General features: G+C 40.0%; 1 protein-coding gene across 1 annotated transcript in view; it reads right to left on the reverse strand.

Moving 5' to 3' along the window:
* Positions 1-204: 204 nt before the first annotated feature.
* Positions 205-27,682, reverse strand: part of LOC139755476 (uncharacterized) — a 31,104-nt gene continuing 3,626 nt past the window's right edge. Inside the window, exons 2-6 of the mRNA XM_071673815.1 lie at positions 27,190-27,272; positions 24,525-24,660; positions 11,069-11,151; positions 3,080-3,280; positions 205-605 (exon numbers count right to left, since the gene is read on the reverse strand). Coding sequence (XP_071529916.1) covers positions 507-605; positions 3,080-3,280; positions 11,069-11,151; positions 24,525-24,660; positions 27,190-27,270 — 600 coding nt within the window. The 5' untranslated portion in view covers positions 27,271-27,272 and the 3' untranslated portion in view covers positions 205-506. The remainder of the gene's footprint in view (positions 606-3,079; positions 3,281-11,068; positions 11,152-24,524; positions 24,661-27,189; positions 27,273-27,682) is intronic.

The raw sequence follows: 27,682 nt of genomic DNA on the forward strand, positions 1-27,682 counted from the left end.
TCAAACCACATCAAGGTGGACTATCATGTGAATTCAAATTGCTTCGGACCTCTCTCTGCCCCTCTCAGAACAGCTCCCGTCTTCCTCACTCCTCTCTACTACATGTATAAGTAATAACAGTCATATACCTCTTACATTCTAGTTTCATTCTCATCCACTTCAATCTAACTTTCAACTTAACTGGATATGAAAAAATAAAATCTATGGGATTTCAACACTTTAATGAAGAGCATAATGGTCATAAACACATGTAATCTATCTTACAACTTTTAATATTCAGTAGTATTTGTTCTAAAACCATACTCCAACATAAAATCATATTCGTAGTTTACATTACAGCAGTTTTAAACATTGAAAATAACTTGGAAAAATATGTACTTTGATATTCTCCTACCCTCAATTATTACAATTTCATCAGCTTAAATCCATTTGCAAGTTCAGTGCATTCTTAAGCTTAAGATAACTGCAAATTAAAAAAAAATAAAATACTGCAATCTTCAGAAGTCTCAATTTTTTAACTTTAGGAGAACCTTATTTTCTGGAATACCAACAGTAGCTTCTGCCTCTTGTAAAACATCATGCATAAGTCCTGCTGCCCTTTTGACCTGAAATTATTACAAAGATTTACTTTTCTAATTGGTGCAAATACATTTACCAATTTAAAGTAAAATTACAGAAATCTTAGGATTGGAAGCTCATGCAGTGTCTTTGCCTCCCTTTTCTTCATATTATTTGGCTGACATTACATAAGCACTGCTCACATTTTCTTTGTCATAAGCCAAAGGTGATTACAATCAAGGAATCAGGAGTGTCAGCTTTTGATTTGTTACAATGAAATTTGCAAGTCTCATGTGAAGACTGGAAGAACAGAAGAAATATTACAAGTAAAATACATACTGAAGGCAAAAATTGAAAAACAATATGGATATGTGGAGGAATGATGTGAGCAAGGGTACTGTAATGGACAAAGGGAGTACGAATATGTGAAGACAAATATGTGATGGAGTGACAGTAGTACCTGAACTTGGGACTGCATAGGGACCATCCTGCTTCAAATCATATGGGTTAAGTATTGTAAATCATTCTTACCAATTAACAAATAATATCCATATTTATTTATTTTGCTTTGTCGCTGTCTCCCGTGTTAGCGAGGTAGCGCAAGGAAACAGACAAAAGAATGGCCCAACCCGCCCACATACACATGTATATACATACACGTCCACACACGCAAATATACATACCTATACATCTCTATGTATACATATATATATACACACACAGACATATACATATATACACATGTACACAATTCATACTGTCTGCCTTTATTTATTCCCATCGCCAACTCGCCACACATGGAATAACAATCCCCTCCCCACTCATATGTGCGAGGGAGCGCTAGGAAAAGACAACAAAGGCCCCATTCGTTCACACTCAGTCTCTAGCCGTCATGTAATAATGCACCGAAACCACAGCTCCCTTTCCACATCCAGGCCCCACACAACTTTCCATGGTTTACCCCAGACACTTCACATGCCCTGCTTCAATCCGTTGACAGCACGTCGACCCCAGTATACCATATCGTTCCAATTCACTCTATTCCTTGCACGCCTTTCACCCTCCTGCATGTTCAGGCCCCAATCACTCAAAATCTTTTTCACTCCATCTTTCCACCTCCAATTTGGTATCCCACTTCTCCTCGTTCCCTCCATCACCTGACACACATATCCTCTTGGTCACTTTCCTCACTCATTCTCTCTATGTGACCAAACCATTTCAAAGCACCCTCTTCTGCTCTCTCGACCATACTTTTTTAATTTCCACACATCTCTCTTACCCTTACATTACTTACTCGATCAAACCACCTCACACCACATATTGTCCTCAAACATCTCATTTCCAGCACATCCACCCTCTTGCTCACAACTCTATCCATAGCCCATGCCTCGCAACCATATAACATTGTTGGAACCACTATTCCTTCAAACATACCCATTTTTGCTTTCCGAGATAATGTTCTCGACTTCCAAACATTCTTGGAGCCTCCCAAAATTTTCGTCCCCTCCCCCACCCTATGATTCACTTCCATTTCCATGGTTCCATCCGCTGCCAGATCCACTCCCAGATATCTAAAACGCTTTACTTCCTCCAGTTTTGCTCCATTCAAACTTACCTCCCAATTGACTTGACCCTCAACCCTACTGTACCTAATAACCTTGCTCATATTCACATTTTCTCTCAACTTTCTTCTTTCACACACTTTACCAAACTCAGTCACCAGCTCCTGCAGTTTCTCATATGAATCAGCCACCAGCACTGTATCATCAGCGAACAACAACGGACTCACTTCCCAAGTTCTCTCATCCACAACAGACTGCATACTTGCTCCTCTTTCCAAAACTCTAGCATTCACCTCCCTAACAACCCCATCCATAAACAAATTAAACAACCATGGAGACATCACACACCCCTGCCGCAAACCTACATTCACTGAGAACCAATCATTTTCCTCTCTTCCTACACGTACACATGCCTTACATCCTCGATAAAAACTTTTCACCGCTAACAACTTGCCTCCCACACCATATATTCTTAACACCTTCCACAGAGCATCTCTATCATATGCCTTCTCCAGATCCATAAATGCTACATACAAATCCATTTGCTTTTCTAAGTATTTCTCATACATTCTTCAAAGCAAACACCTGATCCACACATCCTCTACCACTTCTGAAACCACACTGCTCTTCCCCAACCTGATGCTCTGTACATGCCTTCACCCTCTCAATCAATACCCTCCCATATAATTTACCAGGAATACTCAACAAATTTTTACCTCTAATTTGAGCACTCACTCTTATCCCCCTTGCCTCTGTACAATGGCACTATGCAAGCATTCCGCCAATCCTCAGGCACCTCACCATGAATCATACATACATTAAATAACCTTACTAAACATATTTGACAATTGTTATTTGCACAGATTAACCATACATACTGCCCATGTGAAGAAGGATAAAGAGAAAATGAGAATTAAAAGTACAAAGAAGGGAAAGAAAAAGAGACAAAGAAAACTGACCTGCATGTAGTAGGCACGGAGAACTAGAAGGAAATAAGTCTCAAAGTATAAGACTACAACAATGAACAAGAGTGCTCCAAATGCTGCTGCTCCACTGACAAAGGTGGCCAGCATGATTATGAATGATAACCCAGTAACCAGTGCAAATACAAGTTGGATCAGGAGCAAGACCATCATAGGAATCATCAGATTTGTCATGTTCTGAAAGTAAGATTGGTTTTATGGTAAGTTATTATTGCTCTAACATGAGAATGAACATCTTAAGTTACTATTGCTCTAATCTGAAATGGAACATTTTAAATACTATTTGAAATAAACATATAATAACCAGTAAATTATATGAATTGGCATCAAGAAACTTGGAGACACGAGTTAAAGCAAACGTCTGTGTGAGGTGTACATTATATAAAAAATAATATATAGTCATTACCCAATCAGTTGGGCCAAAAATTTTAGAAAATGGTCACCTGAATCAAGACAGACATGATAGACCAACTTTTTTTGCACCTGTATCTACAATTGAAGATACAACCCATGTCCCAAAAGCAGCTCTGTTGCTAAGAAAACATTTTGTAACATGTAGAAATAAAAATTGGAGATATCATCAGCGCTATATGGAATTGAAGTAAATGGATTGGCTGAAAAGTGTTATACGAGGATAGTGAAAGACATGATTTTTAAAATGTCCTCTCTACTTAATCTCCCTGGTGCTGAAGTTTCAATGTCTTCCACCATGAAAACACTTCAACATTTTATTTGGTTCCTTAAGTATCCTTACATCATCCTCTAAAATTTCTGCCCATACTTCCTTTAGCCTGATTAGCTGTTTCTTGATTGACAACTGATGAATTTAGAGAAAAGTTTTGGATTCTTTCCTTTGTCTACAACATTCTTTTCAGAGCTTCTTTGTTCCCTCTCTCATTTTGCTGTACTCATTCCTTGCATTCTTATACCTTGCAGAAGCTAGCTGGCTGGAGTGTCATCTATACATTCAACAATATAAATCTCTATGCTCCTTTGTTTTTTAATACATTTCATTAAACAATTCTTTCCTGCTTCATTAAATTCCCTGTATCCAAAGCTTAAGGTACCCATCTCTACTCCTTCACTATAAATTTCACAAATTCTCTACAAAGCCCTGGTTCCTGGTTACCTAACTTTATTTCCTAACCAACATTCCTACAGGAATTATTGTGGTTTGTGTAGTTTCTAGAATTATATCACTACATCTCGTCTCCCCTCAGTATTTTTAATGCTCTGTTTACCACAAAATTCAGCATTGTGTGTTCACTTTTTCCAACTGGAGCATCACATATATTCTCAGTATTCATGGTAGAAGGCATGAAGATAAGAACTAGCACTGATGTATTATTCTCTCTCATAGTATGTTCACCGATATGTCGTTTTATTTAAGAAATTTCCAGTACATACAAAAAACCTGCATCTCCACAACTCCCTATCACCATGAGAATCTCAATTTCTCAAAGTCTAAATGCAACTGACACTCCCCATTATTAGTACTTCATCATTTCAATTATTAAGCATTTCACTGCTTCATGTTCCATCCTGAATGTTCCTTCACTGTTACTGTATTATATATGTTCTGGACCACTGCAATTCTTTAAGAGTATTATACAATAACACCACTATGCACTTCTTCCTACAGTTACTCTTCCCATTATATTTTGTCCGAATGGTCCAACTTCTACAATTTTCTTGAATCTTAAGGCTATCTTTTATCAAGATGGCCAATCCTTTGCCTTCTCTATCCATACTTATCATGATGTACCCTTCTGGGCAGAATAAGCGAGATCTATCTACCTCTATCTCTGATGCAAATTTCCTTTGGGAACTCCCTAAAGGGGATAGCCAGGGGAAAGGTGTTTCCATATCTGTTGAACTCCAAAGCTGCCTCTTAGCCTCTGGTGACTCACCCTTAACAGGCTGTTGATAGAGGGTAACTCTAGGGCAGAGTTTTCAGAAGCTCCTATCCGATGTTCCTTATGTACCTGTCTAATGTTCCAACCTACTACTTCTACCTAATGTTTCTATCTAACATTCCTACCAACTATATATATTTGTTGTTCCTACCACTTCGCCAATAGGCAGGAATAGCACGGAATAGCACACAGCACTCAACAGGAAAATCTAGAGTTGCTAAGAACAAGTTGAGTGGATCAAGAGTAGTGTCACAAGGAGATACTGTATGTTTGTGGACAGAATGCCAGCTGTTTAAGTGTGGGTGAGGCAGGGAAAAAAAGACAGCTACCTAGGTCAAAGGAGTGCAACTTGACAACTACTCAAGTGCTAGCTCACTACACAGTCATCACTAACCCTCCAAATACTTGGGCAGATAGTATGGATAATGTACTTACCTGGTCCATGTCTTGCTGCCTATCCATTACTACCTTGGATCTTTTCTCATTAGTCAGCTTTGTTTCCACAACTTTAACAATATCAAGGTGCACTTTCCTTTAAACAATCCTTTAATTCCAGCTCTTCACCATTATTTATTTATTTATTTATTTTCCTTTGTTGCTGTCTCCCGCGTTTGCGAGGTAGCGCAAGGAAACAGACGAAAGAAATGGCCCAACCCACCCCCCTACACATGTATATACATACACGTCCACACACACAAATATACATACCCATACATCTCAATGTACACATATATATACACACAGACACATACATATATACACATGTACACAATTCACACTGCCTTTATTCATTCCCATCGCCACCTCGCCACACATGGAATAACATCCCCCTCCCCCCCTCATGTGTGCAAGGTAGCACTAGGAAAAGACACTCAGTCTCTAGCTGTCATGTAATAATGCCCAAAACCACAGCTCCCTTTCCACATCTAGGCCCCACACAACTTTCCATGGTTTACCCCAGACGCTTCACATGTCCTGATTCAATCCAGTGACACCACGTCTACCCCGGTATATCACATCGATCCAATTCACTATTCCTTGCCTGCCTTTCACCCTCCTGCATGTTCAGGCCCCGATCACAAAATCTTTTTCACTCCATCTTTCCACCTCCAATCTGGTCTCCCACTTCTCCTCGTTCCCTCCACCTCCGACACATATATCCTCTTGGTCAATCTTTCCTCACTCATTCTCTCCATGTGCCCAAACACCCTCTTCTGCTCTCTCAACCACGCTCTTTTTATTTCCATACATCTCTCTTACCCTTACATTACTTACTCGATCAAACCACCTCACACCACATATTGTCCTCAAACATCTCATTTCCAGCACATCCACCCTCCTGTGCACAACTCTATCCATAGCCCACGCATCGCAACCATACAACATTGTTGGAACCACTATTCCTTCAAACATACCCATTTTTGCTTTCCGAGATAATGTTCTCGACTTCCACACATTCTTCAAGGCTCCCAGGATTTTCGCCCCCTCCCCCTCCCTATGATTCACTTCTGCTTCCATATCCACTCCCAGATATCTAAAACACTTTACTTCCTCCAGTTTTTCTCCATTCAAACTTACCTCCCAATTGACTTGAATCTCAACCCTACTGTACCTAATAACCTTGCTCTTATTCACATTTACTCTCAACTTTCTTCTTTCACACACTTTACCAAACTTAGTCACCAGCTTCTGCAGTTTCTCATATGAATCAGCCACCAGCACTGTATCATCAGCAAACAACAACTGACTCACTTCCCAAGCTCTATCATCCCCAACAGACTTCATACTTGCCCCTCTTTCCAAAACTCTTGCATTCACCTCCCTAACAACCCCATCCATAAACAAATTAAACAACCATGGAGACATCACACACCCCTGCCACAAACCTACATTCACTGAGAACCAATCATTTTGATCTCTTCCTACACGTACACATGCCTTACATCCTCGATAAAAACTTTTCACCGCTAACAACTTGCCTCCCACACCATATATTCTTAGTACCTTCCACAGAGCATCTCTATCAACTCTATCTTATGCCTTCTCCAGATCCATAAATGCTACATACAAATCCATTTGCTTTTCTAAGTATTTCTCACATACATTCTTCAAAGCAAACACCTGATCCACACAACCTCTACCACTTCTGAAACCACACTGCTCTTCCCCAATCTGATGCTCTATACATGCCTTCACCCTCTCAATCAATACCCTTCCATATAATTTACCAGGAATACTCAAACTTATACCTCTATAATTTGAGCACTCACTCGTATCCCCTTTGCCTTTGTACAATGGCACGAAGCAAGCATTATGCCAATCCTCAGGCACCTCACCATGAATCATACATACATTAAATAACCTTACCAACCAGTCAACAATACAGTCACCCCCTTTTTTAATAAATTCCACTGCAATACCATCCAAACCTGCTGCCTTGCCAGCTTTCATCTTCTGCAAAGCTTTTACTACCTCTTCTCTGTTTACCAAATCATTTTCCCTAGCCCTCTCACTTTGCACACCACCTCGACCAAAACACCCTATATCTGCAACTCTTTCATCAAACACATTCAACAAACCTTCAAAATACTCACTCCATATCCTTCTCACATCACCACTACTTGTTACCACCTCCCCATTAGCCCCCTTCACTGAAGTTCCCATTTGCTTCCTTGTCATACGCACTTTATTTACCTCCTTCCAAAACATCTTTTTATTCTTCCTAAAATTTAATGATACTCTCTCACCCCAACTCTCATTTGCCCTCTTTTTCACCTCTTGCACCTTTCTCTTGACCTTCTGTCTCTCTTTTATACATCTCCCACTCATTTGCATTTTTTCCCTGCAAAAATTGTCCAAATGCCTCTCTCTTCTCTTTCACTAATAATCTTACTTCATCCCACCACTCACTACCCTTTCTAATCAACCCACCTCCCAAGCTTCTCATGCCACCAGTATCTTTTGCGCAAGCCATCACTGCTTCCCTAAATACATCCCATTCCTCCCCCACTCCCCTTACCTCCTTTGTTCTCACCTTTTTTCCATTCTGTACTCAGTCTCTCCTGGTACTTCCTCACACAAGTCTCCTTCCCAAGCTCACTTACTCTCACCACCCTCTTCACCCCAACATTCTCTCTTCTTTTCTGAAAACCCATACAAATCTTCACCTTCGCCTCCACAAGATAATGATCAGACATCCCTCCAGTTGCACCTCTCAGCACATTAACATCCAAAAGTCTCTCTTTCGCACGCCTGTCAACATGTAATCCAATAATGCTCTCTGGCCATCTCTCCTACTTACATACGTATACTTATGTATATCTCGCTTTTTAAACCAGGTATTCCCAGTCACCAGTCCTTTTTCAGCACATAAATCTACAAGCTCTTCATTTCCATTTACAACACTGAACACCCCATGTATACCAATTATTCCCTCAACTGCCACATTACTCACCTTTGCATTGAAATCAACTTAACTATTAATCCAACAATATTTGAATATATCACTTTGTCAGACATTACCATTTCATAACACTTCAGCCATCTCTGCAATGCTGGCAGGGTTGCTCTATCCTTGTCACATGTAGCATCTTCAGTTTTTTGTCTTCTGACTGCGCTCTTAGCTTTTCTCACTATCTCCATTTGATACCCTAATGAATACCAATTCATCTTCAAAGTTTCCAAGGTTTCTTAAGTAACTACTGGTTAGATGAGAGTATCCAGCAATCTCTTAATAAGCTCTTCCTCATTCTTATTCCTTTCTACCATATCTGGTGTATGATTACTACCCAAGCCAAAAAATAATCGGTTACATACATCTATCAACCTCCCACTCTACTACCTTTATAATTTTGGTGCAACCCACTTTTTACACCCTGATCCTTCACTGTAGGAGAGTCAACCTTGGTTTGTCTAACTAATCTCTTTTTAGTTAGCAAGCACTGGTTCTGCATGCTCTGCACTTTTCAAAGTCTTTAATCAGTAACACAACCACATGACCATGACAGCTAGAAACTTTGTATGTTTACCAAGAGGACCCCAGAAGTATGCATCTGGCTCCAAATCTTTACAACCTGGGTAAATAAAAGCATTTACAAAGATACTGTAAACCTTAAATACTGATATAATCTCGTGTAAAGTTAGGAACTTTAGCTAGTTTAGAAAAATTTTTTTTCACCATAAAAGGAACAAATTTGAAGTCATGGCACACTCAAGTTTAAGATTCATCATCTTCACAAATTTCTTTTTCCAGTAAGTTTTACAAAATGTAAGCCACAATACCATATTAAGCCTGAAATGGTTAACAGTATTAAATTTCTCCGCAAGTGCAAATTGTCATGAGGAGACACGGATACATTTTGGATCCTCATCAACCAACTTCTACAATATGCCTTCCCTTGGATTCCATTCCAATATCTTTAAGATCCCTGACTTCAGTCAGATTCTGCAACTGCCGCAATTATCGGGACTATGGAAATATCATTGCTGTTCATAAGAATAAAGAGTTCATTATTTTTTCTTTCATACTTGATCACCACTTCCAGCATTGGCGAGGCTGCACTAGGAACAAAAGAAAGGCCACCACCATTCATGTCCATTCTCGTGCAATGCACAAAAATCCACAGCCCCCATCCATGACTGAGTCTCGCAGACATTTCCATGGTCTACCCCACATGCTTCACACAACCTGGTTCAGTCCATCGACATTCATTGCATGTAATTTTTTTCTTTTATGGAATTTTCCATATATAACCATAATATATAAATGGAGAAGTGGGAAGACAGTGACTACTGGTGGCCAGTAATAATCAGTTCTACCAAGCACTTTATATTGGTTCTGGTGCATCCCTGATTCTTAGTATTCAAAAAAATCTCACAATGACATGCCTAGCTACTCTGGACACTGCTCCCACGAGAATCAAAAATGCCCTGCTCGCAGCTGTAGCATATGAAGACATGATGACAGTTTGTGGAAACAAATCTGTAAATAGCAAGAGGGGCACTGGGTTCCATTTAAAGGTAAAACATTATCACAAAGTTTTAGTCTCAAGACTACTGTATACGCATCAGAACAAGAACAAATGAAAAATAAAGCTGATAAGTTGCTCTGAGTGGCTTCTCACAGCAAAAGACATGGGACTTGAAAGAGTTATAAAAGAAGAAAATGTTCTGCATCAAGATTATTCATCCCACTCTCCCCTACAGACAAAGCTGTTTAAGATGAGTATGCCCCTAAGAAAACTGTTGATCTGGCTATGTGGCACCAATGGCCCACTTGGCGATGTGGCACCAGTGACCCACCTGACCATGTGGAACCAATGTCCCACCTGACCATGCGGCACCAGTGGCCCACCTGACCATGTGGCACCAGTGGCCAACCTGACCATGTGGCACCAGTGGCCCACCTAACCATGCAGCAACAGTGGCCCACCTGACCACACGGCAACAGTGGTCCACCTGACATGTGGCACCAGTGGCCTGCCTGACCATGTGGCACTAAAGGCAAGAGGACTAACAAATTCATTCTCCACCAGCAATTCTTAGAATTAGGTTTCATCCAATCTGACCCACTGATAAACTTTGGAGAATTCTTCTCAGGGTCAAATCTACAAAGTTCATATTCTAGGTAAACTTTGTTTATGGAAATCAGTTTAAATAGCTACATGTGCTGAACATTTCATTGATGCCATAAACCACTGAAAAATCTGTGACACACACACATTTCCTTCAGTATAATTCTAAATACACCAGTATATATTCAAATTCCTTTGTTCAGGAAGCATTTACCATGTACAGGACAGATTTTGAAAACACACTCATTTGGCAAGTCACCCAAGATGTTTTATAGGCAAAATCAAAATAATGGTAAATGGTATAAGGCAGGATTTCTGTCATCCACTGAGGAGATACAATGACCTATGTATACAGCTAAATAGTACAAATGCCTTCCATTACATCACTTGTTCTGCTATCCTCTTAAAAGCTACTTCGAAATGTAACTGCAGAAACAGTGATATTCAAAATGAGACTATACCTCAAAACAACTCACCTTCGTGATACCAAAGATCATAAGGCTGCTGCAGATCATCTTTATGACACTCATTATCATCTGGGTTGTCAATAAGCCAGTCACTGGAATAATAGCAATATTAGGTGGCATGAAGCTGACTTTTATAACAGGTTACACTGCACATTGTGAGCCTAATACCTGTACCCAAATTGTGTGTTCTTGATTCCAGGAGCAGCCTCTCAAGCTAGTGTAAGGACAGAGTTAATTCCCAACTGTCATTTAGTCTTAAGACAGCCAGGAGATTCTGCCCAAATGACATGGTTTTGTTACTTTCTAACAGGTCATCAGTTATTCCATGGCAACTTTGATTTAACAGTTACAGTTACATGTCAACATAAAACAGTGATATGCTTTACAAGCTCACAACTAGTCTTATGTGATAACCTGAACAAAGTTACAAAAGCTTTTTATTCCAAGTGTGAAGCTTTTCCACTTGATACTCTGCAAGAACACTAAGATATGAACAGGTAACTGACTAATTTGTAAAAGCTAAAATCTACAGGTTATTCAGTACTAAAAACTATTAGTAAAATTATATAAAATATACTTTGGCCTTCTTAAGTTACTAAAACTTTAAAGAATGATAAATTTGGCTTTCAAAAAATATCTATTTCACTTTACAAGAAAAACTATTTTTATTACACAATTCATATTCAACACGATTCGTACATTTATGGCATTCTAATATGTAAATTGTTTACACACTGGCTTCCTTGAAAGAACATCAGTATCTAATTATGTCAAAAACTTACAAAACTTTTTATTTCTTCTGTTATTACATAATACATACTCCACTCAAGCCTTCTATATTTCTGGCATTCCAAGAAGACTTTTTAATCTTCAGTAGTGTGTTATTCCACCGGGCATGCCATCAAACAATTATTAAATTGGCACACAAGGTATACAAATATAACTACACAAATGAAGATTACTAGATCTGGCTGCTTTAGTCTCAGCATCTGCCATTTCATTACACTGGTACAAACATGTTCAAGACATCAATTGAAATCTGTATACAAGCTTATGCTTTAAAAGGATTCTTAAAATCCAATACTAGACTTCTGAGCTATGGGATGCATTGGGCTTGGTGTGATTTAGCTTAAGAGACTCTCTGGGAACAATACTGGATTGTTAAATTTAATATTTATTAAGTGGGAGATTCCTCAATTTCAGTGCACCATGACTATGCACCATATAGTTTTGCAGTAAGAATGGAGATTCTTTGGTTAGTTTTATCATACAAATTCATTGTTAAATAACCACATGAAAACAAAGCTTCTCATTTTGAGCCAACAATAATTATCTTAATTCTATTGTTTCATTTCTTTTTATTATAATTAATAGCCATTTCTCGCGTCAGCAAGGTAGCGCAAGGAAACAGACGAAGAATGGTCCATCCACTCATATACACACATATATATACATAAACTCCCATACACGCACATATACATACATATTCATTTCAAATTTTTTTTATCATACCTTGTCGCTGTCTCCTGCGTTAGTGAGGTGGCGCAAGGAAACAGAAGAAAGGCCCAACCCATCCACATACACATGTATATACATACACGTCCACACACACATATACATACTTATAACTTTCAACGTATACATATATATACATACACACACATACATACACATGTACATAATTCATACTTGCTGCCTTTGTTCATTCCCGTCGCCACCTCTGACACATGTGTCCTCTTTGTCAATCTTTCCTCACTCATTCTCTCCATGTGAACAAAATTTCAAATTACCCTCTTCTGCTCTCTCAACCACACTCTTTTTATTACTACACCTCTCTCTTACCCTTTCATCAACCTCCTCCGCACATCCCTATCTATAGCCCACGCCTCGCAACCATATAACATTGTTGTAACCACTATTCCTTCAAACATACCCATTTTTGCTTTCCGAGATAATGTCCTCGTCTTCCACACATTTTTCAACGCTCCCAGAACTTTTGCCCCCTACCCCACCCTGTGACTCGCTTCCGCTTCCATAGTTCCATCCACTGCTAAATCCACTCCCAGATATCTAACACTTCACTTCCTCCAGTTTTTCTCCATTAAAACTTACCTGTCTCTCAACTCTACTGTACCTAATATCCTTGCTCTTGTTCATATTTACTCTCAGCATTCTTCTTTCACACACTTTACCAAAGTCAGTCAACAGCTTCTGCAGTTTCTCACACGAATCAACCACCTGCACTATATCATCAGCGAACAACTAACTCACTTCCAAAGCCCTCTCATCCACAACAGACTGCATACTTGCCCTTCTTTCCAAAGCTCTTGCATTCACCTCCCTAACAACCCCATCCATAAACAAAGTTAACAACCATGGAGACATCATGCGCACCCCTGCCGCAAACCGACATTCACCGAGAACCAATCGCTTTCCTCTCTTCCTACTCGTACACACCCCTCACATCCTCGATAAAAACATTTCACTGCCTAACAACTTGCCTCCCACACCATATATTCTTAATACCTTCCACAGAGCATCTCTATCAACTATCATATGCCTTCTCCAGATCCATAAATGCTACATACAAATCCATTTGCTTTTCTAAGTATTTTTCACATACATTCTTCAAAGCAAACACCTGATCCACACATCCTCTACCACTTCTGAAACCACACTGCTCTTCCCCAATCTGATGCTCTGTACATGCCTTCACCCTCTCAATCAATACCCTCCCATTTAATTTCCCAGGAATATCCAACAAACCTATACCTCTGCAATTTGAACACTCACCTTTATCCCCTTTGCCTTTGTACAATAGCACTATGCATGCATTCCGCCAATCCTCAGGCACTTCACCATGAGCCATACATACATTACATATCCTTACCAACCAGTCAACAACACAATCACCCTCTTTTTTAATAAATTCCACTGTAATACCATCCAAACCCACTGTCTTGCCAGCTTTCATCTTCCGCAATGCTTTCACTACCTCTTTGTTTACTTAATCATTCTCCCTAACCCTCTCACTTTGCACAACACCTTGACCAAAGCACCCTATATCTGCCACTCTATCATCAAATACATTCAACAAACCTTCAAATTACTCGCTCCATCTCCTCATCACCACTGCTTATTACCTCTCCATTAGCCCCCTTCACTGATGTTCCCATTTGTTCCCTTGTCTTACGCACTTTATTTACCTCCTTCCAGAACATCTTTTTATTCTCCCTAAAGTTTAATGATACTCTCACCCCAACTCTCATTTGCCCTCTTTTTCACCTCTTGCACCTTTCTCTTGACCTCCAGCCTCTTTCTTTTGTACATCTCCCAGTCATTTGCACTATTTCCCTGCAAAAATTGTCCAAATGCCTCTCTCTTCTCTTTCATGAATAATCTTACTCCTTCATCCCACCAATCACTACCCTTTCTCATCTGCCCACCTCCCATACTTCTCATGCCATAAGCATCTTTTGTGCAAGCCATCACTGCTTTCCTAAATACATGCCATTCCTCCCCCACTCCCCTTTCGTCCTTTGCTCTCACCTCCTTCCATTCTGCATTTCAATGTATTCATACATATATATACACAGACATGTGCATATATACAAACGTACATATTCACACTTGCTGCCTTCATCCATTCCTGTCACCACCCAACCACACAGGATATAGCATCCCCCCCACCTCCAGCGAGGTAGTGCCAGGAAAAGACAAAAACGCCTCATTCATTCACACTCATAGTCTCTAGTTGTCATGTCATGCACCAAAACCACAGCTCCCTTTCCACATCCAGGCCCCACAGTCTTTCCCATCGTTTAACCCAGACGCTTCACATGCCCTGGTTCAATCCACTGACAGCACAACAACCCCAGTATACCACATTGTTCCAATTTACTCTATTCCTTGCATGCCTTTCATCCTCCTGTATGTTTAGACCCCGACAGCTCAAAATCTTTTTCACTCCATCCTTCCAACTCCATTTTGGTCTCCTGCTTCTCCTTTTTCCCTCCCCCTTTGACATACATCCTCTTTGTCAATCTTTCCTCAGTCATTTTCTCCATGTGTCCAGACCATTTCATCACAACCTCTTCTGCTCTCTCAACCACACTTTATTATCGGACATCTCTCTTACCCTTTCATTACGTACTCAATCAAACCACCTCACCACGTACTCAAACATTTCATTTCCAACACATCCACCCTCCTCCGCACAACCCTATCTATAGCCCATGCCTCAACCATATAATATTGTTGGAACCACTATTCCTCCAAACATACCCATTTTTGGTCTCCTTGATAATGTTCTCGCCTCCCACACATTCAACGCTCCTGGAACCTTCACCCCCTCTTCCACCCTGTGACTCGCTTCCATGGTTCCCAGCAAAAATTGTCCAAATGCCTCTCTCTTCTCTTTACTAATAATCCCACTTCATCCCATCACTTGCTACCCTTTCTAATCTGCCCACCTCTCACCTTCCTCATGCCACATGCATCTTTTGCACAAGCCATCACTGCTTCCCCAAATACAATCCATTCCTCCCCCACTCCCCTTTCATCATTTGCTCTCACCTTTTGCCATTCTTCACTCAATCTCTCCTGGTACTTCCTCACACGAGTCTCCTTTCGAAGCTCACTTACTCTCAACACTCTCTTCTCCCCAACATTCTCTTATTCTGGAAACCTCTACAAATCTTCACCTTCACCTCCACAAGATAAAGATCAGACATCCCTTCAGCTGCCCCTCTCAGCATATTCACATCGAAAAGTCTCTCTCACACACCTATCAAGTAACACATAATCCAATAACATCCTATGACCATATCTCCTGCTCACAAACGTATACTTATGTATATCTCTTTTTTAAACCAGGTATTCCCAATCACCAGTCCTTTTACAGCACACAAATCCACAAGCTCTTCACCATTTCCATTTACATCACTGAACACCCCATGTACACCAATTATACCCTCAACTGCCACAATACTCACCTTCACATTCAAATCACCCATCACTATAACCCAGTCTCATGCATCAAAGCTGCTAACACCTTGCTCAGCTGCTCCCAAAACACTTGCCTCACGATCTTTCTCCTCATGACCATGTGCACAGTCACCAATAATCACCCATCTCTCTTCCTTTCACTTTCAGTTTTACCTACATCACTCTAGAATTTACTTTCTTACACTATCACATACTTCCAACAACTGCTTCAGGAGTAGTGCTACTCCTTCCATCGCTCTTGTCCTCTCACCAACTCCTGACTTTACTCCCAAGATATTCCCAAACCACTCTTTCCCTTTACCCTTGAGCTTCATTTCACTCAAGAGCCATAACAATAAGGTTACTTTTCTCAAACATACTACCTATCTCTCCTTTCTTCTCATCCGGGTTACATCCACACACATTCGGACACCCTAGTCTGAGCCTTCAAGGAGGATGAGCACTCCACGCTTGACTCCTGTTTCCCCCTTGTATCAACTGAAATGTGAGGGGGGGGGGGGGTTTCCAGCCCCCTGCTCCTACCCCCTTTAGTCGCCTTCTATGACACATGGGGAATACGTGGGAAGTATTATTATTTCTCCCTTATTCCCTATTCTGTGGACATGAATACAATCATGCTGAAGAACTTTACCTTGTCATTTTAGAGGCAATAATTAGTAACTACTATCCAGTCCCAGGAAAGCTTGATCTCTGGAACTTCATGGGACGGAATAACCCTACTTCTTAAAATGTGTTTTATGTCCAAACCATTGAAAAACTACACTGATCAATAACCTCAGTCCTCTCAGCAGCAAAATCAAAGGGTTAGACAGTGTACATTTAAGCCTAAATAAATACTTTAAGCAAATTATGCAATTCAAATCAATAGGGAGCTAACCACAATTTATGTAAGAACTTGCATTTTTCAAGGATCTGAATGCTTGCAGGTATTCTAATACCACTATAAAGGATTTCATCAAAAGTTGTCACAATATCAGTGGTCAATGAATATACCTGGCAATTTTAGTCCAGTTTCAACCTAAAGAATGACTCTCAACCTCTGCATGGATTTTGTAGCTGCTCCCTTGGGACAGTGAGAGTTCTTTCAGAATGTTTATAAGACTATCATTCTAGGGTTTCAACAAATGGGGCCTATGTCACATAACGGTGTTAAAAAATAATGTCCAAAAAATTTTGCTCCATCCCTATGTGGAACAAGAAAGCCTTAAAATTACATAGAGAACTGCATACCTTTTAATTGATCTTTATATCCTAAATGCTTAGATATAGCTTGTTGTTCGCTGATGACACAGTGCTGGTGGCTGATTCATGTGTGAAACTGCAGAAGCTGGTGACTGAGTTTGGTAAAGTGTGTGGAAGAAGAAAGTTAAGAGTAAATGTGAATAAGAGCAAGGTTATTAGGTACAGTAGGGTTGAGGGTCAAGTCAATTGGGAGGTGAGTTAGAATGGAGAAAAACTGGAGGAAGTGAAGTGTTTTAGATATCTGGGAGTGGATCTGGCAGCGGATGGAACCATGGAAGCGGAAGTGGATCATAGGGTGGGGGAGGGGGCGAAAATTCTGGGGGCCTTGAAGAATGTGTGGAAGTCGAGAACATTATCTCGGAAAGCAAAAATGGGTATGTTTGAAGGAATAGTGGTTCCAACAATGTTGTATGGTTGCGAGGTGTGGGCTATGGATAGAGTTGTGCGCAGGAGGATGGATGTGCTGGAAATGAGATGTTTGAGGACAATGTGTGGTGTGAGGTGGTTTGATCGAGTGAGTAACGTAAGGGTAAGAGAGATGTGTGGAAATAAAAAGAGCGTGGTTGAGAGAGCAGAAGAGGGTGTTTTGAAGTGGTTTGGGCACATGGAGAGGATGAGTGAGGAAAGATTGACCAAGAGGATATATGTGTCGGAGGTGGAGGGAACAAGGAGAAGAGGGAGACCAAATTGGAGGTGGAAAGATGGAGTGAAAAAGATTTTGTGTGATCGGGGCCTGAACATGCAGGAGGGTGAAAGGAGGGCAAGGAATAGAGTGAATTGGAGCGATGTGGTATACCGGGGCTGACGTGCTGTCAGTGGATTGAATCAAGGCATGTGAAGCGTCTGGGGTAAACCATGGAAAGCTGTGTAGGTATGTATATTTGCTTGTGTGGACGTATGTATATACATGTGTATGGGGGGGGGCGTTGGGACATTTCTTTCGTCTGTTTCCTTGCGCTACCTCGCAAACGCGGGAGACAGCGACAAAGTATAAAAAAAAAAAAAAAAAAAAATAAAAAAAAATAGCTTTTTTGTTGAGAAATTGAAACCAACCATATGCCCAACTGATAATCTTAGCAGCCTGCAATGAAGATATATGTACAATACAGGAAATAGCCAAATCAACAACTAAAGGGGATAACATAATACTACCTATGGCAGCAATGAAGCAGGCCATCATAATATGATGCCCTGTGACACACCTTGTGGGAATACTCTCGAGTATTCATCAACCCATGCCTTTAATTTTCCATCTTTCAAAACCTGTTGTATAAACCTCAATATATGTATTTTTCAAAAGTCTTTTGTGGAAATGCCTTACACCACCACATGAAATATCATGAACTGTAAATACAGAGCATCTTAATGATACTTGGATATGAATAATCCCCACCTTATTGGAGTGGATCCAAGACTGACCAAAAATAAACGAAGAAAAACCTCACTGCTGCCTCAATGATGCAAGCCCTCACAGAAAACCATCATCCAGTTTCATGTCCTACAGGGAGATTATATTGTTCTTTTACTCTACACTCTACAATATACCTCTAAATAAGAAAGTTTCAGACTTTCACATGGTTTCGTTACATCTTAGGAGACCATGCGACTGTCTGGCAAGTCTTCCACAGAGGTTCACAACACATGCAGAACACTTCCTGCAATTTTCCAAACCTGTACTCTCCCTTAATGTTCAATGGAGAGATCTACATTATCGCTCAAAGGAAAGTTCTCTCTCTATTCCACAAAGGTATTCAACAATAAAACCCCTAGAGGACACACCTCTCTGAACATCAGAGGTCCAGATTACCTTGGCAACAGAGGCCCAGCCACCCACTGCACCAGAATAAACAAGTCTTCCCATTCACATCTGCCCAAGTGCTTAGCACAGAGAATGAAATAATTGGCAAATGAACAAGGAATGGGATAACAACGATTGTAAGAGCTCAAGCTCTTGTATATTCAATTAATGGTGAACTTAAAAACTAAACCTTGCCACCACCAACTATAGAATACATGCCAAAAAATTTATCCATATAAATGTGAATAAGTGGTTTCAAATGCCCACCTGTTTGCTTCTTAAATGAGGTTGGCGACAATTTCTACCAGTTATCTTCCTGTGCTTATGCTGTGTATTTCAGTTTTGCCTTGTCAGTGCCCTGGACATGCAATAATTACAAAGAGCCAAGAGATGTACCATTATCAGAGTGCCAACAAGCATACAGTGTCATTACATTTATTTCTCTGTTGTCCAACATTGACAGCACCCCATCTCAGGATAACCTTTGTGACAATCAAGAGCTCTACTTAGGCCTACTGCTTTCATTCTTGATCCATTACTGTACTATCACCTATTTGATCTTGAGAAAGCTTCACATTCATGTCTGTTACTTGTATGATCATTGGTGATACACAATTCCTGTGCAAGGAGTGTGAATTTAGGTTTTCTGAAACCATTGCCGAGACCATGCAGATGAATTTACACTAATATCCTCACATAAATTACCCTCAAAAAGGATACAGGTTTATTTGTATATTTGATAAAATATTAGTACAGAAGACACACAAAATCAAGACTGCTGCTGTTCATTTTTTGTCATAAACTGAACAGCAGCAGTCTTGAGTTTGTGTATGTCTTCTATACTAATATCTTATCAAATATACAAATAAACCTGTATCCTTACTAAGCTACACACAGCGACCCATTTATCACAACCTATTGTTTAAAGTTACACAATAAGTAGCATGTGCTACAGTTGTAGCTTTCACTGAAGGTCACAGGACAAAAAAAATTTAAAAAACTTCAATGCTACCATTTTCATTGCATCCAGTACAAGACATTGGATGAATAGTCAGCCGAGTGACATCTTGCTCTACTAATGACTTCCATGTCATTTTATATAACATTGTCAAAGTACTTGAATACTGTCTACTTTCACTTCCTTTTAGTTGGTTAACCTCTTTCTATAGAGTATCTTTTAGGGTTGCTCTAACATTTTTGTATAAAACCATTCTGGCAAGGAGTGGAATCAGGCAAGGTCAACTCATGATGTTGAAGGGGCAACACTTTAGATATGATACAAAATAATATCTATACCAAGCATGAAAATAAGATACATGAGCCAGAGATTATGATACTGACATTGCAATCTAACAGAACTAAGCTGAGGCTTCTAAGATTCTTATGGTAACTTACTTTAAATCTTCTTTCAGTCAATCAAGGCAATCAGGGTACAATAAAATCCATAGTTTCCTTAAGCTAAGGTACATATTTATCTATAAAAAATGGTAAAACTGGGATAAAGTACCAGAAGCTATTCCAGTTAACCCTTGTTCCATGGTCAAAAAGTGAACTGGTCAAACTGCAGAATCTAGTTGGAAAGCCATCAATAATGACTCCATAATGAACAAGGAACCTGGACATTGTGGCATACTAAATTCCTGGGTAAATCAGTTTCACCCAACCGTTACTGGTGCATTTAATTCAAATTCTGTCCATAACACATTGGATGCACATTAATACAACGGTCAAGTAAGTCACACCTTTGGCACCATGAATAGGCATTTTTCAGGGCTGCATACCATCGAGGTTTGCTTTGACATGTCACCTCTAATGCAAACTCAGAACCTTGTGCAGTTTGAGCAGTATTCTGTGTATGGATACTAACATACCAAATAACTAGCACCATCACAGCAGGTAAAAATGTTCATATGCAGATTTCATTTGAAAAGCTTGAGAAAGTTGACTTTCTGTTACAAGGCAGGGCACCCAAAAAGTACTGACCAGCAAGTGTTTCAATTCTCAGAAATGCAGCACAAACTAGTCTTTTCAAGCCCACACAAGAAATTAAAAGGTCTGTGGCAGTCTGACCTCATTAAAGGTTGGTTAATAAATTTGGTACCTGGCTAGGATATATATATTTATATTAAGCTTAATCGCTATTTCCCACGTCAGCAAGGTAGTGCCAGGAAACATAGAATGGCTCATCCACTTGTATAAATAAATGCCCATACATTCACATATACTTAACATATACATACACAGACATATACATACATACAAATACAAAGACATATACATATCTACATATGTACATATACTTCTTTGCCTTCATCCATTCTGTTGCTACCAAGCCACACAGGAAATAACATCGCTACCCTCCGCTTCAACAAGGTAGCATCAGGAAAAACAGACAAAGGCCACATTCGTTCACACTGTCTCTAGTTGTCATGTGAAATGCACCAAAACCACTGCTCCCTATCCACATCTAGGCCCCACAGACCTTTCCATGGCTTACCCCAGATGCTTCAAATGCACAGGTTCAGTCCATCAACAGCATGTCGACCCAGGTATACCACATCGTTCCAATTCACTCTATTCCTTGCATGCCTCTCACCCTCCTGCACGTTCAAGCCCCGATAGCTCAAAATCTTTTTCACTCTATCCTTCCACCTCCAATTTGGTTTCCTGCTTCTCCTTGTTCCCTTTGCCTCTGACACATACATCCTCTTTGTCAATCTTTCCTCATTCATTCCCTCATGTCCAAACCATTTCAACATAACCTCTTCTGCTCTCTCAACCACACTATTTCCACACATCTCTTACCCTTTCATTACTTACTTGATCAAACCACTTCACACCAAATATTGTCCTAAAATCTCATTTCTAACACATCCACCCTCCTGTGTACAACCTTATCTATAGCCCATGCCTTGCAACCACATAACATTGTCGGAACTACCATTCCTTCAAACATACCCACTTTTGCTCTCCGAGATAACATTCTCAGCAACACATTCTTCATCACTCCCAGAACCTTTGCCCCCTCCCCATACTGTGACTCACATCCGCTTCCATGGTTCCATTCGCTGCCAAGTCCACTCCCAGATATCTAAAACACTTCACTTCCTCAAATTTTACTGCATTCAAACTTTTATCCCAATTAACTTGTCCCTCAACCCTACTGAACCCAATAACCTCGCTCTTATTAACATTTACTCTCAAGTTTCTCTTTTCACACACTTTTCCAAACTCAGTCACCAACTCCTGCAGTTTCTCACTCGAATCTGCCACTAGAGCTGTATCATCGGCGAACAACTGACTCGCTTCCCTCTCATCCCCAACAGACAGCATGCTCGCCCCTCTCTCCAAAACTGCACTTACCTCCCTAACCACCCTATTCATAAACAAATTAAACCACCATGGGAACATCACATACCCCTGCCACAAAACAACTTTTACTGGGAACCAATCACTTTCCTCTCTTCCCACTTGTACACATGCCGTACATCCTTGGTAAAAACTTTTCACAGCTTCTAGCTAACTTACCTCCCACACCATACACTCTTAAGACCTTCCACAAAGCATCTCTATCAACTATATGATGACTTACCTCCCACACCATACACTCTTAAGACCTTCCACAAAGCATCTCTATCAACTATCATATGCCATCTCCTGATCCAAAAATGCTACATACAAAGCTATCTTTTTGCAAAGTATTCTCACATTCTTCAAAGCAAACACCTGATTGACAAATCCTCAACAACTTCTGAAACCACACAGCTCTTCCCAAGTCTGATGCTCTGTACATGCCTTCACCCTCTCAATCAATAACCTCCCATATAATTTCCCAGGAATATTTAAACTTATGCCTCCATAGTTTGAACAACCACCTTTATCCCCTTTGACCATGTACACTGGCACTATGCATGCATTCCACCAATCCTCAGGCACTTGAACATGATCCATACATACATTGAATATCCTTACCAACCAATCGACAACACAGTCACACCCATTTCTAATAAATTCCACTACAATACCATCCAAACCCGTCGTCTTGCCGGCTTTCATTTTTCTACAAAGTTTTCACTCCCTCCTCTCTTTTAAACAAACCATTCATCTTGGCCCTCTTACTTTGCATACTACCTCTACCAAAAGACCCTTCATCTGCCACTCCATCAAACACATTCAATAAACCTTCAAAATATTCACTCCATCTCATCACTACCTGTTATTACTTCCCTGCTTAGCCCATTCAACTATGTTCCTACATGTTCTCATGTCTCATGCACATTATGTACCTCCTCCTAAAGCATCTTTTTATTCTCCCATAAGTTTAATGATACTCTCTCACCCCAACTTGCCCTTTTTTTTTTTTAACCCTTGCACCTTTCCCTTAACTTCCTGCCACTTTCTTCTATACATCTCCCAGTCGTTTGCACTCCTTTGTTGCAAGAACCATCCAACTGCCTCTCTTTTCTCTTTAACAACTTTACTTCATCTTTTTAATCTGCCCACCTCCCACGTTTCTAATGCCACATGCATCTTTTGCACAAGCAATCACTGCAGCCCATTCCTCACCCACTCCCCTCATGTCATTTGCTCTCAAATTTTGCCATTCTACATTAAATCTCTCCTGGTACTTCCTCACGCATGTCTCCTTTCCAAGCTCATGTACTCTCACCACTCTTTTCCCCAACATTCTCTTCTTTTTTGAAAACCTCTACAAATCTTCACTTTCGCCTCTAATTTAGTGATCATACATCTCTCTAGATTCCCCTCTCACCACATTAACATCTAAAAGCCTTTTACACGTCTATCAATTAACACAGTCCAATAACGCCCTTTACCCATCTCCCCTACTCACGTACATATACTTATCTCTCTCTCTTTAAACCAGATATTCATAATCACCAGTCCTTTCTCAGCACAAAAATCCACCAGCTTTTCACCCTTTCCATTTACAACACTGAATACCATGCACACCAATTATCCCCTCAACTGCCACATCACTCACCTTCGCAATTAAATCACCCATCACTAAAACCCGGTTTCGAGCATCAAAGCTGCTGACACACTCAGCTGCTCCCAAAACACTTGCGTCTCATGATCTTTCTTATGACCAGGTGCATAAGCACCAATAATCACCCATTTCTCCATCCACTTTGTTTTACCCACATCAATCTAGAATTTACTTTCTTACACTATCACATACCCTACAACTGCTTTAGGAGTAGTGCTACTCCTTCCGAGCAATCTTGGCTACATGAAAAAATATAAGACTCAGCTATGAATATAGGAATTATTCAAGAGGACTAGTATTCTAACATATTTCACACATATAAAGATTTCGGAATCAACAAACATCATAATGAGGGAACCAAAAATGCTTCATCTGGCATAAATTTCTCATTTATCTATTAATAAACTTACCCAACTTCTTCATTCTCATTTTGCAATCACTATCATCTGGGACCTCCCTGGAGCAATATTCACCAATTACCTTAACCAGTTTATCATTGTTGTTCAGTGAATTCCACGAGATGTACAAGTTCAAAGCACAACCTATCTGTAATTAATATGAGAAGGCATTCACAAAATTAGCTTATACAAAAACGTTAGCATTTAACTTTCTCATAAAATCTTAATAAATCCTGCAAAAATTGTATCTTAACACTGTAAACAGACTATATTACCTTTATCATGCAATCTAAACATTCTGTAAACTGACTATTACCTAGATCATGCAACATTCTATTCGATATACCTTAGAAACAAGAACTGTCAAATTTTAGCATCACAATCAACGATGTATGAATGTTCCACGATCATGTACTACCACTGTATTCCGAAATTAGTCAATTATCAATCAACTTCGGTAGACTTGAGGCTGCTCTATTTCCTTTTACCTTTAAGACCCTCTCAAGACAATTATCATCATAGAGCTTTAACTCTCTAAAAGGTTATATATAGTTATGCAAATCTTCATAGTACAGTCGCCCTTCACATCAAAGTATCTAGTAATTTTCTTATCCAAACACTTTCTATACAAAACACAAAAACGGTAATGAATAATTTTAGACAAGTATCGCTACCAAACAGTACTAAGCCTGCGTTTAACCACCTACTATTATCATAAGGGGAGGGAAGTTTCCCTCGTGGGGCGCATCTGGAACTTTTTCTTCTATAATCTATCTTTTTTTATGCTGTCTACATTTACCGTCTCATAACCAAGTTCATTCCATTAATCCACTACTACTTATAAAAGTACTTCTTGTGACTAAAATTTGCTTCTTGCTCGCTTTCATGTTGTGGCCTCCAGTTCGATCCTAAATTTTTAAACTGTTCACATCAAGTCGATTTTTTAACTTGAAAAATTATCAGGTCACTTTTCACTCTCCTCTAGCATGATCTTTTTGTTATTAGTCTCTTGATTCTGGTACCATATTTGTTGCCCTCTTCAGGAGTATGCACCTACTCGAATAGTTCTTTGCGCTTAAGTGCAGTGACTGAACTTGAGAAGCATATTCTAGTTTAGACCTAATGTATGACGTAAATAGCTTGCTGAATATATCATTTATGTACAGGTAGCCATACATATACCTATAAATGGATAGTACATTGGAAATATGGCACAACATGGTTGTATACATAAGAGTATGTGGAATACCGTTTTGACAACCTCTCAAAAGTGGCCAGATTGTTACGGTAAGCATGCATCTCAATGAATGCTGGTATTTCCTTTTGCGTAAGTTAGGTCACGAGGGTACTGGCAACTCTCAGGATAGGAAAATGTTTTCGATGGTGGTGAAGACTGCGAAAAGAAATGGGAGTATCAATGACAGGAGCAGATATGAAGGTAACAGGCAAGGAGTTGAAGAGATGGAGTGAGCACTGGGTTCGTGCCAAACGTGGCAGTTGTGGTGTGTAAGGAATGTGCAAAGTGAAAGCGTCGTGGAAAGCGGTATGGTGACAAGAGAAGAGGTGGTTGTATGGTGACAAGAGAAGAGGTGGTTGAAAGCCCAAGACAAAGCTGGGCAAGGCAGTTGGTATACGTAGTGTCAACTGAACTACGTAGTGTCAACTGAACTCGAGAGAATCAACTGTTTATTTGGGTTTTTAGCGTCTCAAGTTGAAGACTGGCAGATTGCTTGTGTAGTACCGCTGAATAAATGCAAGGGAGACAAATATGAAGATACAAGTCTGTCGCGTGTATCTGGTGATGAGTAATTAGTTGGGAGGTTAGTGCCATCCACAGAACATCAGACTGGGAAAGAACTGTGGTTTCAAGAGTGGCTCAGGTGTCCGAAGAATCTGTGAGGAATAGTTACGGAAACAAAAATCTATCCGATGTGGCATTTATGGATCTCAGGAAAGCATATGCTTTGTGGAAGTTGTTACAAATGTGGTGTGAGAATGAAGTTACTTGTATCAGCGTGTTTTTACAGAGATTTATTTAGACTTGCGTGCGTGCAGTAAGAGAGAACGACGAGTTGTTTCTGGCAAGGGTGTGGCTGCAGCAGGGGTTTGTGATATGGCAGTTTATTCCAATTATTTATGGAGTGGTATAGGGTCTGTACAGCTTGGAGTGGGGAGGCATAGGAAGTGATCCAGTTTGTTGACAGCTCATGTGAAAACTCTTCTTTAAAAAAAGAAACTGCAGATTCCGATCTATGAGTTTAGAGAAGTGTGTGACACGAGAAAGAGAATGTGGATGAATGTAAGGTTATCAAGTTCAATAAGGAAGAGATGCCAGTTGAAGTGCGCGACTGCTTGGAGAGAACCAGAAATGGAGTTTTAGATATGGGTAATGGACATGGCAGTGAATGAAACAATTAGGGCTGAAGCAAGCCATCAGCTGTGTCCATTAAGTATAAGTGGAAACGGAGGTCACCGAGGATAGAGATGGGTATGTTTGATGGTATAGTTACGGTGGTACGTATGAGAGGGGAGGGACTTAAATGATCAAGTGCGGAAATGGTCAAGGACAAAATGTTGTGAGAAGAAGGTTGATCAAATAAAGTATGAGGGAGGTGCGGGAATGGGAGCACATAACTCCTTCCCTTGGCCAAGCATTTCAGTGTACTTAGTATCTTACCAGTATGAAAGAACATAGGATGAGACTCCCTGTACGCAGACTGAAACAAAAGCAGCATCCTGTAGGCTCCCACAGCTTCATCTCTGGAAGAAAATTTAACAATCAGCAGAACAAGAAATAAATTTTCAACGCCTAAAAAAGTTATATGATACTCCATCATGATATGGCCCATTATGTCGTAGCAGACAAAACTGAAGAAACGAGGATAAGCTTCCCATCACGAACCATGGTTCGTAGAAGACAATACTATCAGGGAGTTTGCAAAAATTTCTTGAGAAGTCCTACCCAAATCACTTGAAATGGGGAAGGCACCATGATTAGATAGAAAAATACTTTTACTAGAAACCCTGTGTGATAACTTACTGTCGTTGGATTTACTAGATTTACTCAGAGCCACACATCACTACAGAACGAAAACTTATAATTTTCATAAACTTTTGGAGTATATCATTCTAATTTCTTCAATTTAAAACTTCCATCAGATTAATTAACA

Source organism: Panulirus ornatus, chromosome 19, assembly GCF_036320965.1.
Source record: "Panulirus ornatus isolate Po-2019 chromosome 19, ASM3632096v1, whole genome shotgun sequence".
NCBI classification, from domain to species: domain Eukaryota; kingdom Metazoa; phylum Arthropoda; class Malacostraca; order Decapoda; family Palinuridae; genus Panulirus; species Panulirus ornatus.